Consider the following 12,629-nt stretch of genomic DNA (forward strand, 5'->3'; position numbering starts at 1 on the left):
TCAGATATGCATTCACACCTTTTATTGGAAATATCTAAAAAAATAAAACATTCATGACATGAATAAGACTTGTGTTTGCTTAAGTAACAAATAGAAATATTCTAATGGGCTTCCACAGCTTATCAGTGAAAACACGTCTTGAGTTCAGCAGCGCACATCTGGAGCTAACCTCAGGTCACGATCCTCGTATAAATACTAAAAGTCCTAAAGCCAGTCTCATCTGAGCCAGACTCGGCTGAATATGGGTTTTTATTTGTGTCCAGAGGAGATCCTTGTTGCATCCTGGGAGAAATCGGTGGATTTTGACTGATTTACCCGGTTCCTTGTGGTCAGAAAATGAGCTTCTTCTTCATAACAGCTGAAAAAACAAACATTTTTATGTTACGAACAACATATCCATATAATGTTCCTACATATAGAAAACACCACACTGTATCATTAGTCTTACAACAGTCTCTCTGTAATATAGGCTCCAGAAAACAGCGTGAAGTCAAACCCGGATATTTTCCAAACCAGAGGAGGAGCTGCAAGAAGCTTTGAACCTCCCAGAAACACCAACACTCTGCTCTACTAAAACAAACCTTCCCACTAAACTTTATGTGCATGTTCAGCTTCAGAATATTCTGCATTTCTAACTGAGGCTGTAATTACAGCCAACACCCACTGAATTGCTAGTTCCAATGTCAGCGTCCATTAGATATATACCAGTGTGTGGGCCGTGAGAAGTGCAAGGGTTTATTAGGTCTTAGGGTCTGACCCAAAAAAATGTTAAGCTCTTTTTAAAAAATAAAGAAACACAAGTAAGTTGTTAGATTTTCAGCAAATAAACTTAAACCCAACTTGTGGGTGTAAAAATGCAAATACTGGAGTACATTAGTTATAATTACTTCTATCCAAGCCGTCTATTTTCCTCTTGAGTCCAACTGTTTCTTTCTCCCTCAGAACCTCTACTGAGCTGTTGGGTCGGGGAAGCTGGGCACCAGGAGTGGGACCAGGGCGATTACTGAAGTACCTCATCTTTAGAGCCTGGAGAAGAAGAGGAAAGCACAGTCAGCTCTGGAGAAAGGCAGCAACACACAGACAATTTAGAAAATAAATGAATAGCTCTGTCTAAGTGTGGCTGTATGAACTACAAGTAGATGCTTAAGGATTTTCAGTCTGAGAAACCTGGCAGCCACTGGTGGCAGATGAGCCAAGCCAACTCTTAGAGCCACAGTAAAACAAATCCAGTCTGAAAGTGTTAAAGCAGTCTGCATGAACGAGACAGTCTACACAAAATGTTTCTTGTTAAGTTGATCTGGCAACAAACTAAACAGCTGTAGGAGACGGAGTTCTGCTGGACTTCAGGGACGAGTTCAGACATGCAAAGGAGTTTAGAAAAAGGGATGGAGCTCTCTGCTGTGCTCCATGCTTAATCTTTATTAATATTCTAACTGAAGAGTTACAATATTGTTCATCTGAGCCAGGCATAGATTCTCAGATTTCCAGACCTCTACTGAAAACATGAGGTGGGAAACTGCATGAATTAATAAACTGATAATTGAGTGAAAACCTCCCATAAGGAGGATTCTTTTGGTTTGCTTTTTACTATTATTAATCACATTAGTAGTTAGTTTTATTCTAGAAAATGGAGAGAGAAACAGGAAAACATTTTATTTTAAAACGTATCAATTTCCTTACACGTGAGAGGGGAAAGAGTTATTTTAGTTGAGAGAAAGAAATATGTTACAACTTGTACAGCTTCTTTTTATAAAGACTATCCCCCCAGGTTTGCAAGTGAGAAGAGTTAATTTGCATGAGTATTTTTTCTTTACCTGTGTGGCCGTTGTTCTCGTTGATGGGTTAAAGGTGAAGAGACCTTGCAGGAGCTCGAGTAAATCGTCTCCAGCCGCACTAAATATATGCTCCAGAGGGGTGCCAGGAAATATCTTGAAGGAGACATAATCTGGTAGGCTCGTCATCCCCTGCAGGGAGATCCAACAAACAAATGTTGAAGCTCTCACACTTCAAATAAAAGAAAAATGTAAAAGAACGGATACGGACAGGCCACGTCTCTTCTGTGGGAGTCCCAAGAGCTTCAAAGATTTTAGTCAGCTGGTCAAGATCTGAGTCTCCAGCAAGAAACGGTATCTGCAGCAGAGAAGATAATCAGAATAGGTTTTTTAAAAACAATAATTAAAAATCAAGTGAAGGGAGGATTCTCTACCCGAAGTAGTAACTCGGCCAGGATGCATCCCACAGCCCACATGTCTACGCCCACACCGTACATCCTGGCACCAAACAGGAGCTCAGGAGAACGGTACCACCTGGGGAAGAGAAAAGTAAAAAAAAAAAATAAGATTACATTTCAGAACTATCAAATTTAGGATGCAATAATTGGAAAAGCAAAGTATTCCCAGAAGTCAGACTTGAAATTTGTTATGTCAGTTGAGGAAAATAGTAAATCTGCCTAGATAAGACCAAAACCACAAATCAAACTGGACACACCACCCCTATGGTGAAACATGGAGGCAGCAGCATCATGCTGGGGGAATACTTTGTTCAGCAGGGAAGCTGATCAGAGCTGATGAGACTAGATATGACATCAAGGATGCAAAAGGACTTGAAGCAAGACAGAGGTTCACCTTCGAGAAGGATAACAACCCTAAATATTTAGCAGAGCCACAACCGAATTATTCAGATGGAAGTACATTCATGACCTAGTCAAAGTCTAGACCCAAATACAACTGAAAATCTGTGATACATGATTTTTTCTGAGGAAAAAAAAAAGATCCCTGAAATGTGACTTTTAGTTGTTCTTTGTGTATTAGCACAATATCTCTGACCTGGTAACAACTTGATGTGTGTAGACTCTGTTGGGGCTGCCAAAAGCTTTGGCCAAACCAAAATCAGCCAACTTCAACACTCCGTTCCCATCTAACAGCAGATTATTGGGCTTCAGATCCTGGAGATGAAAGCAAGCAAACAAACAAAAAAAAAACAGTAAATACACACAGGGTCAAACATGTGCTTTTGATAAGGCTGTTTCTGGTTTCTTACTCTGTGCAGGACCCAGTGTTGGTGCATGTACTCCAATCCTTGTAATGTCATGAGGACATAGGCTTTAATGTGGGCTGGAGTTAAGACAAGGCTGGTGTCTTTGATGATGACCTGAAAAACAAACAGCAAATAAATAACCCATAAATCAAAAGCAGAGCTGAATCTGAATGAATGATCACCAAAAAAGAGACAGAAAAACAAAGTAAAACCTGAAGGAAATAAGTTTGAGGACAAAAAAAAAAAAACAACGGTTCAAGTTTACCTTTACACCAACCTAACCCTCCACAGGTACATCTATTCTCAGAGCGATTGTTATTCTAGCCAGTTGTATAATTGTATCAGCAATTTAAAAATAACAGTGAGGATATATGCTGCTGAAAAAGTCCATTAGCTTTAGTGAAAAACATGGAGCATCGTACTTCAGCCTCCCTTCTCCTCACCGTCTTCTGCCCACCGGCCGCTAATGGCATGAATTTATTTCCAGAGCCCAGACCGGAGTGATATTGATTTTCTTTCAAACAGAGCCTCCCTCACTTAAAGTCTAAATGCATTAGTGATCACCTCCCATCTGGAGCCTTGTTACAAAAAAAAAGGTTAATGGAGGACTGAAAGTAAAAAAGCCAAGGTGTATTCATGGCTGTGGTCTTTATCATCACACTTATGTTTTAATTGCTACTCTTATCTTAAATGTGATCTAATCTTACAACCAATGTTTCCATCCTTTTACAATGAGGAGGAAACAGACATAAAAGCTCTTCACATAATTGAAACATTTAGGTGTTTTTTTCATGAAAGAGTAAAATAGAACTTGAAGTTCTTTTGCAAACTTTAACACAGACGTGACTCCACTGCAACATCTGGTCTCAATTCAAAATTTCTTCACCACAAGACTCACAGCCAGTCATTGCAATCGCTTGATTGCAGTTGTTGCTGCTAAGGCTGGACTAACCAGTTATTAGGTTTATGGATAATGACTTTTTTTCACTGGCAGACGTGTAGGTTTAAATTATTTTCCTTCACAAAAACACTCTGTTTTGTGCATGTTACATCTTAAAACTGTTTCATATCATAGTGTTTCCACGCTGGTGTTTTTCTAGGTAGGTGGAGTGTAGAGTACCCTCATCCAGAGCACTGTTGGTCAGCTGGCTGAAAGACTGAGACTGTTCAGAAATCCTTCAGGGACAAAATCGTGTGCAGTCCAGGTGTGAATCTCAAGGAGTGACAACCATCATTCTTATTAACATAATTCTGTTTTAAATCTACATTTTATAAACTATAAGCAACATCTGGGTTAACACTACTCTGTTTTAAATTAAGGCTAATATATGATGGTATACTGTCCAATACTTTGCAATAAATGTGGAAAACTGAAAGAGATTCCTTCCCACCTTGATGCATCTTGTGTTGAAATAACTAGACATGTATTTAAATATCCAACGTAGATTAGCAGAAATATTAAACATAATCCTCTTGCTAAGAACAAAAAATTAAAGCAATTTCTCTAATTGTCTTTAATTAATTTAAAAGAACAAAATAGTCACAAATGAGACAAGACTCACCTCCAGGTCTGTTTCCATGTAGTCAAACACCAAGCTTATGTTTGATTTATGTCCAAATGCATCCAACAGCTACAGGACAATAAATTAAAGACAAAAAAAAAAAACATTTACCAGCACACCTCAAATGTGTGGACACATCTACTCTGACTGAAAAACAAAATGTTTCCTACTCCGATGATATTTGGATGATGCAGCTCCTGGAGTAATTTGATCTCCCTGAGAGCAGTCCGGTTTATACCTGCAAGAACAAACCTGCAGTGAAATAACCTGCAGAATGAGCTCAGCGCTGGAGAACATTACTGCAGCCCACAACTCACCATCTTTGGCCTCAGTTCTGTGTCCGACCTTAATCTGAGAGAAGAATGAAAACACGTCTGATGTTATTAAGCTGAAATTTCTGCAGAAGTTGAACAGCGCAGGGTGTGATTGTACCTTTTTAATCGCAACGATCGTGTCAGTCACTTTATCTCTGGCTTTGTACACCGTGGCGAACTGCAGAGCGGAAACAGAAAAGGAGCAGCAGGGCTTTGTTGACATTAGCAACCAGCTAAGGATTGCCATCATGCTCCTTTTTAACCCAGTAAAGCAGCATGGAAAGCAATAAACCTGTGAGATAATGTCCGAACTGATACATTGTTCGTCTTCCTACCTGACCCTCGCCGAGGAAGTCCAGCTTCTCGTATCGTTTTGCTCTGGTTTTCACGTCAAGCGCCATAATGACGGCTAACAGCCTCGCCGCCTCATCAACACGCACTTCCTGTCCTATTAAAGGTCCGCCGCTGGTTTCTTCTTCTGCCGGGTTAACACGGGCTGTTTAAAGCTCTCAACTGCGCCACCTGCTGGTTGTATTTGTCATACAATCAGTTAGAAGTTGATATCAAGTGACTTTAGTTTTTGAAGGATGTCATTGAAACAACAGTTCTCATAGTCACAGTAAAATTCAACATCTTTTGGAAAATAAAGTATTGTTTTTGTCAGAAAATATTGTATTTTGTGAACATATATTTTCATCATGTTGACCATGTTCATGCATGTAACCTTTGTTGCAGTGAAGTTCTGCACATACTGCATCTAAAAGACATGACACTTTAACTTCCTTCAACTATTATAGCTTAGAAGATGAACTGAGAATGTCAGGGGAAAACAAATCTTAACGTTAATATCATTTTTAATAGTGTGATTAATACACTGACATTGTCTGTTAATTTGCTTGTGGTTTTTCTTCTCCCAAGCAACAGAATTTGAAAGTCTCCCTATTGTTTATATATCTCTTGGGCTGTGGTTCCTCAGTTCTACTTTACTTGAAATGAGTCCATCGGTGACAAATGCAATTAACTAAATATGATTTAGAATGGAGTGCTCTGTCTATATAAAATTACACAGAACATTTCAGAAACCATCTAAAGAAGTAGCAGACCAACCAACCAAACTGGGTACTCATGTAACAACAACCTATTAGAATCTAATGGGCAACCAAACTTAAAAAAAAAAGAAAAGAAAAATACATTTGTGTTGACTTTTTAGCGGCATCTTAACTTTTCTTAATTTATTTAGTTTTATTTTGTTTGATGCTGTGATTAATTACTCTGACCAAAGGACAATTACTCACTGTTGTAACCTAATGTTACACGGTTTTATTTCTAATTTTTGCTAGAGTTTTTTTAGTTTACCTTTTGTGAGTAATGTCAGTTTCTGGGTCAAAGTCGTGTTTAAAGTCAGGCTACAAGTGAAAATGGTTTCTTTTGAGTGTACTTAATAATACACCCTACATCTTTTGGAAGCCAAGATGTGATGTTTTTTCCATTTTCTTCTCTGCACACCCTGATTATCAAGGCCTATAGTGCTGCTTGTTTAGTTTTGGACACGCAGTCCTACCGGCTCTGGACATGGCCCATTTATTTCTATTACTGTAATTTTTATCAGAAATTTCTTGTCATTACAGTCACTGTTGTTATCCTCCCCATCCGCTTTCTTTCGTAATGTGGAAATCTCCTATGATGTTTTTATTTGACTTGGCCTCATCCATTATTTTCTGGACGACCGGTTCGTGTTCAAGAGTTTGAGTGGTGGTGGGTTTTTGCAGCATCACTCTAACGAGTGTGTGTTGTGATTGAAGAATAATTTCAAAGTTTTGCAAAGATGAATTCAGGGACTTTATGTGTGAGACTGTGGTACAAACTCTACCCTTTCCTTACAAAGGACAGAAGAAAAGGTAAATCTTCTCACCAACTTCCCTTTCCCTGCTGAAGAGTAGCATTCCCACAGCATGTGCTGCCATTACCATGTTTCACAGAGAGGGTGATGTGTTCAAGGTGTGACATAGAGTTAGTTTTCCACCCTACACAGAGTTTCACATACTGGTCAGAAATTTCAGTGTGATATTTGGCTGTTGTTCCTCTGTGTTGAAGAAGATTATGGGAGATATCTTCAGATAAACACAGTGGCTAACACAAAACAATAAAATATACCAATAAATATTTACATGCATGCAAATTATTAGAACTAAACTAATCTCAGGTCAATCAAAGATTAAATGTAACTTAATATAACTCTTCAGAGCATTACCCCTCTTAATTGAAAATGCTCCAGGAGCTTTTTAACAGCACCTGGAGCAGTAGTCTGCCTTTGCTGCTCCACCCTGCTGAGGAGACAAACCAAAAGGTGAGACTCAAACAATTAACTTCAAATTGAAACAAACTAACATTTTCCCACATTCCCCCTGTCCAGGAAGGATGGCCAATCCCTCTGCCTGAAAGAATGTTTAAATAAATGCAAATGAAACTGAAATAAAGAACTGAAACAAAAAAGCATTTGTTCTGTAAATAAATACAATATCAATAATCATTAAGGATGGAGCCCTGGTCTTCCATCACACCAGTACTTAATGCCAGGCAATGCTATAGTCCATTTTAATGTGCATATAGTGGTCTTAGACTATTATATAAGTCTTTCGATCTCTTTTTAAAGATCCAGCATAAACCGAAACTCTGAGATTTGCTCTTTTTGCAATGCCCCTGCCTCCTGCATTTAGGCACCCAGCCCCCTTTGACCTTACATGAGGCAGGAAGAGAAACTGGATGGATGGATGACATGGTAGATCGATGTTTGTGAAATATATAAGGAAATTTCTTGAAAATTGAAACTTTACGTCTGTTCATACAAAGCAACTTAAATGTCAATTAAAACATTTTCCTGTCCAGTTCTCAATCATTTTACTTGTATAATGGAATCATGTAGCTGATAGTTTGCCTTTTTGCTGTCATTTCTTTCCTTTCACCAGTTTTGACAATGGTCCCCCAGGACTCCGTTCTGTCAGTTAGGAAGTTTTTGTGATCCATGCACCGCTGAGCACATCTCTACATCCCATCCCCATTCACAGTAAAATACCACCACATCCCACAGGATTAGGCATGCCTCCTCTCCTTTGACCCTACTTGTCTCCTGCCTCACATACTCACACAAACACACCCTGCACACGCACACTTTCTAAACACTCACCACTGACTTTCATTTCAATGTTAAGTTTGACAAGGGGAGTGTGAAGGATCAGCATGCCTAATGCACCCCTCTTCCCTCCACCCCGCTTCAGATGTATGCATGTTCTGGGTCTGACAGCTCACAGATGTGACTGACAGTATGTGCCCATGCAACCGAGAAGAGAAGACGGGAAGGAAAAAAAGAAGAAGAGAGAAGCAGCACTACCGTCTTTTCTGCCACCAAATCATCAACCTTCAGAAACAGAGACTGAACTGAAGTGTAATGTTGCTATTCTGCAATGGCTGCAACTCAGATCCTTTTAGATTTAAGATAAATGTGACATATTGCTTTCCTCTGATTGTTAATTGACATGAGGCTGTTGTTGTCCAATAATCTGAGAAGAGTGGCATGCATTTGTGTTCATCCCTCTTTACTTAGATACCCCTGAGGGCTGGATAGCAAACGCACAAAAGAACAGAAATTGTGAAAACCGTGATTAAACTTAAAAAACATTGCAGTAATTGGTCAGTAATCAAATTAAGTTTAACAAAGTTAGTCAGCTGAATTTGAGAACCTTTATTAAATTACTTGTGACCAATTAACACATCTTCTTTTTTTCATTGTCTGCAGGCTCTGTTCTCGTTTTTCAGTTCACAGTCCCACCCTGCTCAGTGTTGGTGTATCATGTAAAATCCACAGGAATACGTACAAATTTGTGGCCAAATCTGATAAAGTTCAAAGGGCATTTGAACTTACCAGGCTCTCTTCTTCTGGTCTTATGAGCAGATGGTGGCGCTGTTGAGCTGAGGTGTGCTATGTGTACTCCCCCATGTACGACAGGGCAGGAGGAGAGTGAAACCACGACACTGTTTATCAAACTCATAGGAAGTGGTTGTTGTTGAGCGAGGACGTGTCGCGCCACCACATCCTGCTGGGAAGCTGCTTTAGATGGGACAGTGTTCACACAATGTACAGTAAACAACAAATGCAGGCCAGATGTCTTTTTTTTTTTGTTTGTTTGTTTTTTCAAAGTGTGTGTGCACGGGTGTGTGGCGTGTGGGTGCTTCCGACATGGTACCTTACAGCTATGATTATTCAAAGAGGAAGTTGTTCGAGTGCGTACCATGACAGATATTATAACGCTTTACTTCACATTTCTTGCAATTTCTCTTTATTGCAGTCTGACACAGACTTGTTTTTACCCCCTGCAATCCTTGAACTAGGTACATCACATTGACATCCTCAAAAAAGTGTTTGCAACCATAGCTTCAGATTGTTCCTTTGCAAAACAAACTGTTTTTACATATGTTTTAATGCTTTCTCTATCATATTTATCAGATTTTTGATGTTTTTAAGAGGCATATGCAGTTATAAAAATTTTAAACAAAACTTTGACCCCATTGTTGGACATATAAGCCATGAATGATTCAGCATTGTGTTTCATGCACCTGCTGCATGTTTCTGTCTTCGTTTCACTCACAGGGGGAAGTGGCAATGTTCTCTCATCTGGGGAGTTTTCCTCGTTTCTCTTTCTGACTCTTTCACACACGCACGCACACACACACTCAGAAATAAAGAGAGAGAGAGAGATATGCAGCTGTATTTGACCACAGGCAGGGCTCTAACACAACAGGATGTTGCAGGGTGGATGTGTGAGGTGTGAAGGTTCACACAAGCTCTGACAAACATCATCTGATTCTATGAACTTATTATTCCTTTTTCAGTGGTCTAATAGATGCCAACACATTGAAGCCATTGCTCTTTCTGGGTCTGCATACAGAGTGACAGCACGTAAGCTGGGATTTAAACCCACATTTATGAAACTCGACTGCACGACACTCAACCGTGTTCTGCACTGTCGCTCACTTTGTCCTCTTCATTCCTCTCAGATGTCTGCGGTGACAAGACAATGAGGAAACAGAGGGACAGCAGACGGACGGTCTTTATCCTCCGTGCTGCGGTGTGTTTACAAGCAATGTTCAGATCCATCAAATCGGCGCTGTCAGTCCTGTGCTGCTTTGTTACATGCAAGAACTGTCAGGCTGAATTTCCATTAGGGCATCAACCCCCGTTCAGCACTGTCCTCCCTCAGCATGCACCAGGCATGCGGAGGACTTCAAGATGAGCCCACTTCTCATAGCTCATCTCAAACAGAGCCAACATTATGATAATGTCCCTATAAGTAGCAGGGGGATGGGTGCAGTGTCATCTCCTCACAAAGACAGAGCCAGCAGGGACTCCACAGTCAACTGCATTTAGGGCTTTGTTGCTGTCTGAGCTCCCTCGTCAATATTGTTTTTTTCTGTTCCGGGCCACATCCTTCTCTCAGACTTCATTATCGCTCTCATTAAAATGATCTCTTTCTGAGCTCCTGAATGAAGAACAAAGTCTTACAATATTGTTTTTCTGCCCCTTTGTCTGTGTGCCTGTATCCTCAAGTCTGGCTGCATATGCAAAGCACATGTGGCCAATTGAGAGCTCCAGAAAAGCCAACACACTGCTTGCTGAGCTGCGCTATTTTAATCAACTGCTCTGAATAGCTTGCGGTTTGTCCAATAAGTCATGGAGGCTTAGTCGTCTTTTTTTGTTGTTGTTGTTGCTGCAGAAGCAAAGAGAAATGACAGGAGAACACATTGGGGCAAATAAGAATGGAAAACATCAAGATTTTCTCAGCAAATATATTTCTAATGGGGCTTTTTACATGCTCTGCACCCCACATGTTGGTAACGACACACATATACAAATGAGAGGAAATGTCCAATAACCTGAATTGACATAAAGAATTGTACAAACAGGATCAAAAGGAGAGTCGAGAAGGTACAAAAACCAAGAAAACACGCTAAAAAAATTCTGAAACTATCTTGTTTGGTCTTAAATGTTCTGCACAACCTTATCTACAAAGGTTTTTAATTTTCAAAGTATTTGATAAGAAACATTTCATGCTGGGTGAAAGTAAAGGGCTCTGTGGGAACTTTACATCTATATTGTTATAGACTATCTAGATTTTTGCAACAGTCAAAGATCTGCTGTGGAGAACTTCAGAACCACTTTGAATTAGTAGGATTAGTTTCTCTATTAAAAACGATAAGTTATGCATTCAACAGCTACGGTCTCTATGCTCACTCACAGCACAAAACTCCACAGATGAAGAAAAAGCATTTTGTTGTAGAACAGATGGAGAAGTCCGTTAAATTCTAGAAGAATATCAGGTGAGGCTTAAATTAAACTTTTTAGAAAGCATTGCAAACTGTGAGACATACTCAATTATATACTTGACTATATTCTTACAATAAAATAAGGTTGGACTTTTCAGGAAGACGTTGAGCCCAAACTCAGTAGCAACGAGCCTCTCGAATGATTCCAGAAAAAGTAAATAAGGCTGCTAGAATTTTTCAATTCAGGTTAAAGTTTATTTTAAAAAACACAAATGGAGATGGTGAGTATTACACTAACTTATCCATGTCACTAGTTTCTCCATAAAGAAGATGTCTGGAAATTTTCTCTCCTAAAAGGATTCAATGCATTTTAGTAAGCTTATTTAACACTGATTCTCTGTGTTATGCAACTAAATAGTCATAACCTGATATGTAGAGTTATTCGTTTGGATTTCTACTTATGTTACTTGATCAATACTGGATTTTCCTTCACTCAGTGCTTCAAGATGGCTCTAAAATGATGAGAGCACTCAACATGTTTGCTGCAGCTTTTGGCTGTAGACGTTATGTTTGGGAGGTAAATGAAGGAGAAGAGTCCCTTTGTGTGTTTCTGTGTGTCTGCAGCCAGAGACGGCCTTCAATGGCGTGCGACCCAAGAAGCCATTTACTTCATTAACCCCTCCAGATCAGCAAGGGCTCCGCAATCAGCCTCGTCACACGTCCCATTAACTTCTCCTTCTATCAGGATGGCCCTCACTCCTCCTGACACCCACTCAGTCACGCGTGCATCTCATTTTGTTTAGCAACACACAGCCGCGCAGTCTGCGTTTCCAAAGACCCCGTCCTTCTGCACTCTCAGATCAGCGCGCTCCCCTGCCTCTATGTTGGCTAACCCCATTACCTCTGCGGGTCCCAGGGGTCCCTCTGGCTCTGATGAACCCTCAGCTGCCCTGTGAGATTAGTGGACTCCCTGAGAAAATCCTCCTCATTGATTGAACGAACGCGAATCTCTCCTGCTCACAATGTCAGCTCAAGGTTGGCACTTCCACTCTCCTTCCCCTTCAGTCCTGTCAGGAGTTGCTACTTTGTCATTAATATCAGAATTATTTCATCTCTTGCCGCCTCTGCTGTTGTTTTTCACAAACCTGCTATTGACATTCACTCGTGTTTCCTTCCAGCACTTTTCTCCAACAGCCCCACTTAGTGCATTTATTAATCGTTAGGTAATTTCCCCCTCACTTCTTCCTCATCTTCCCATCTCCTTCCCTCTGCTGAAACTTTGTTGTAAAATAAAAACTTCAGCTTTTCATAAGGTGCTTTGAATGCTTGGATTCCCTTTTATGAGTTGCACATGGAATGAAGGAAACTGTTTTTTCACTTTTTTTTGGCATGCATGCAC

At 40.0% G+C, this 12,629-nt stretch overlaps 1 protein-coding gene across 1 annotated transcript; it reads right to left on the reverse strand.

The window, feature by feature from the left end:
- Positions 1-5,368, reverse strand: cdk7 (cyclin-dependent kinase 7). Its single transcript, XM_055048806.1, has 12 exons — positions 5,248-5,368; positions 5,031-5,090; positions 4,916-4,949; positions 4,769-4,836; positions 4,599-4,667; positions 3,040-3,150; positions 2,826-2,944; positions 2,207-2,306; positions 2,044-2,130; positions 1,815-1,964; positions 888-1,026; positions 1-358 (listed from the first exon to the last, which is right to left on the reverse strand). The coding sequence occupies exons 1-12, from the start codon at positions 5,311-5,313 to the stop codon at positions 330-332; spliced, it is 1,032 nt and encodes a 343-aa protein (XP_054904781.1). The 5' UTR covers positions 5,314-5,368; the 3' UTR covers positions 1-329.
- Positions 5,369-12,629: the final 7,261 nt, after the last annotated feature.

This window comes from Poeciliopsis prolifica, unplaced genomic scaffold, assembly GCF_027474105.1.
Source record: "Poeciliopsis prolifica strain line A6 unplaced genomic scaffold, Auburn_PproV2 SCAFFOLD028, whole genome shotgun sequence".
In the NCBI taxonomy this organism is placed as follows: domain Eukaryota; kingdom Metazoa; phylum Chordata; class Actinopteri; order Cyprinodontiformes; family Poeciliidae; genus Poeciliopsis; species Poeciliopsis prolifica.

What these genes read in the sequence shown, in the direction of transcription:
- cdk7 (XM_055048806.1), bottom strand. Translation starts at nt 5,313, where the DNA reads ATGGCGCTTGACGTGAAAACCAGAGCAAAACGATACGAGAAGCTGGAC. An exon ending in CCACAGAAGAGACGTGGCCT is followed by an intron (nt 1,965 to 2,043) that starts GTCCGTATCCGT and finishes ATCTCCCTGCAG; the next exon opens with GGGATGACGAGCCTACCAGA. An exon ending in AATAGACGGCTTGGATAGAA is followed by an intron (nt 359 to 887) that starts GTAATTATAACT and finishes TTGTTTTTTCAG; the next exon opens with CTGTTATGAAGAAGAAGCTC.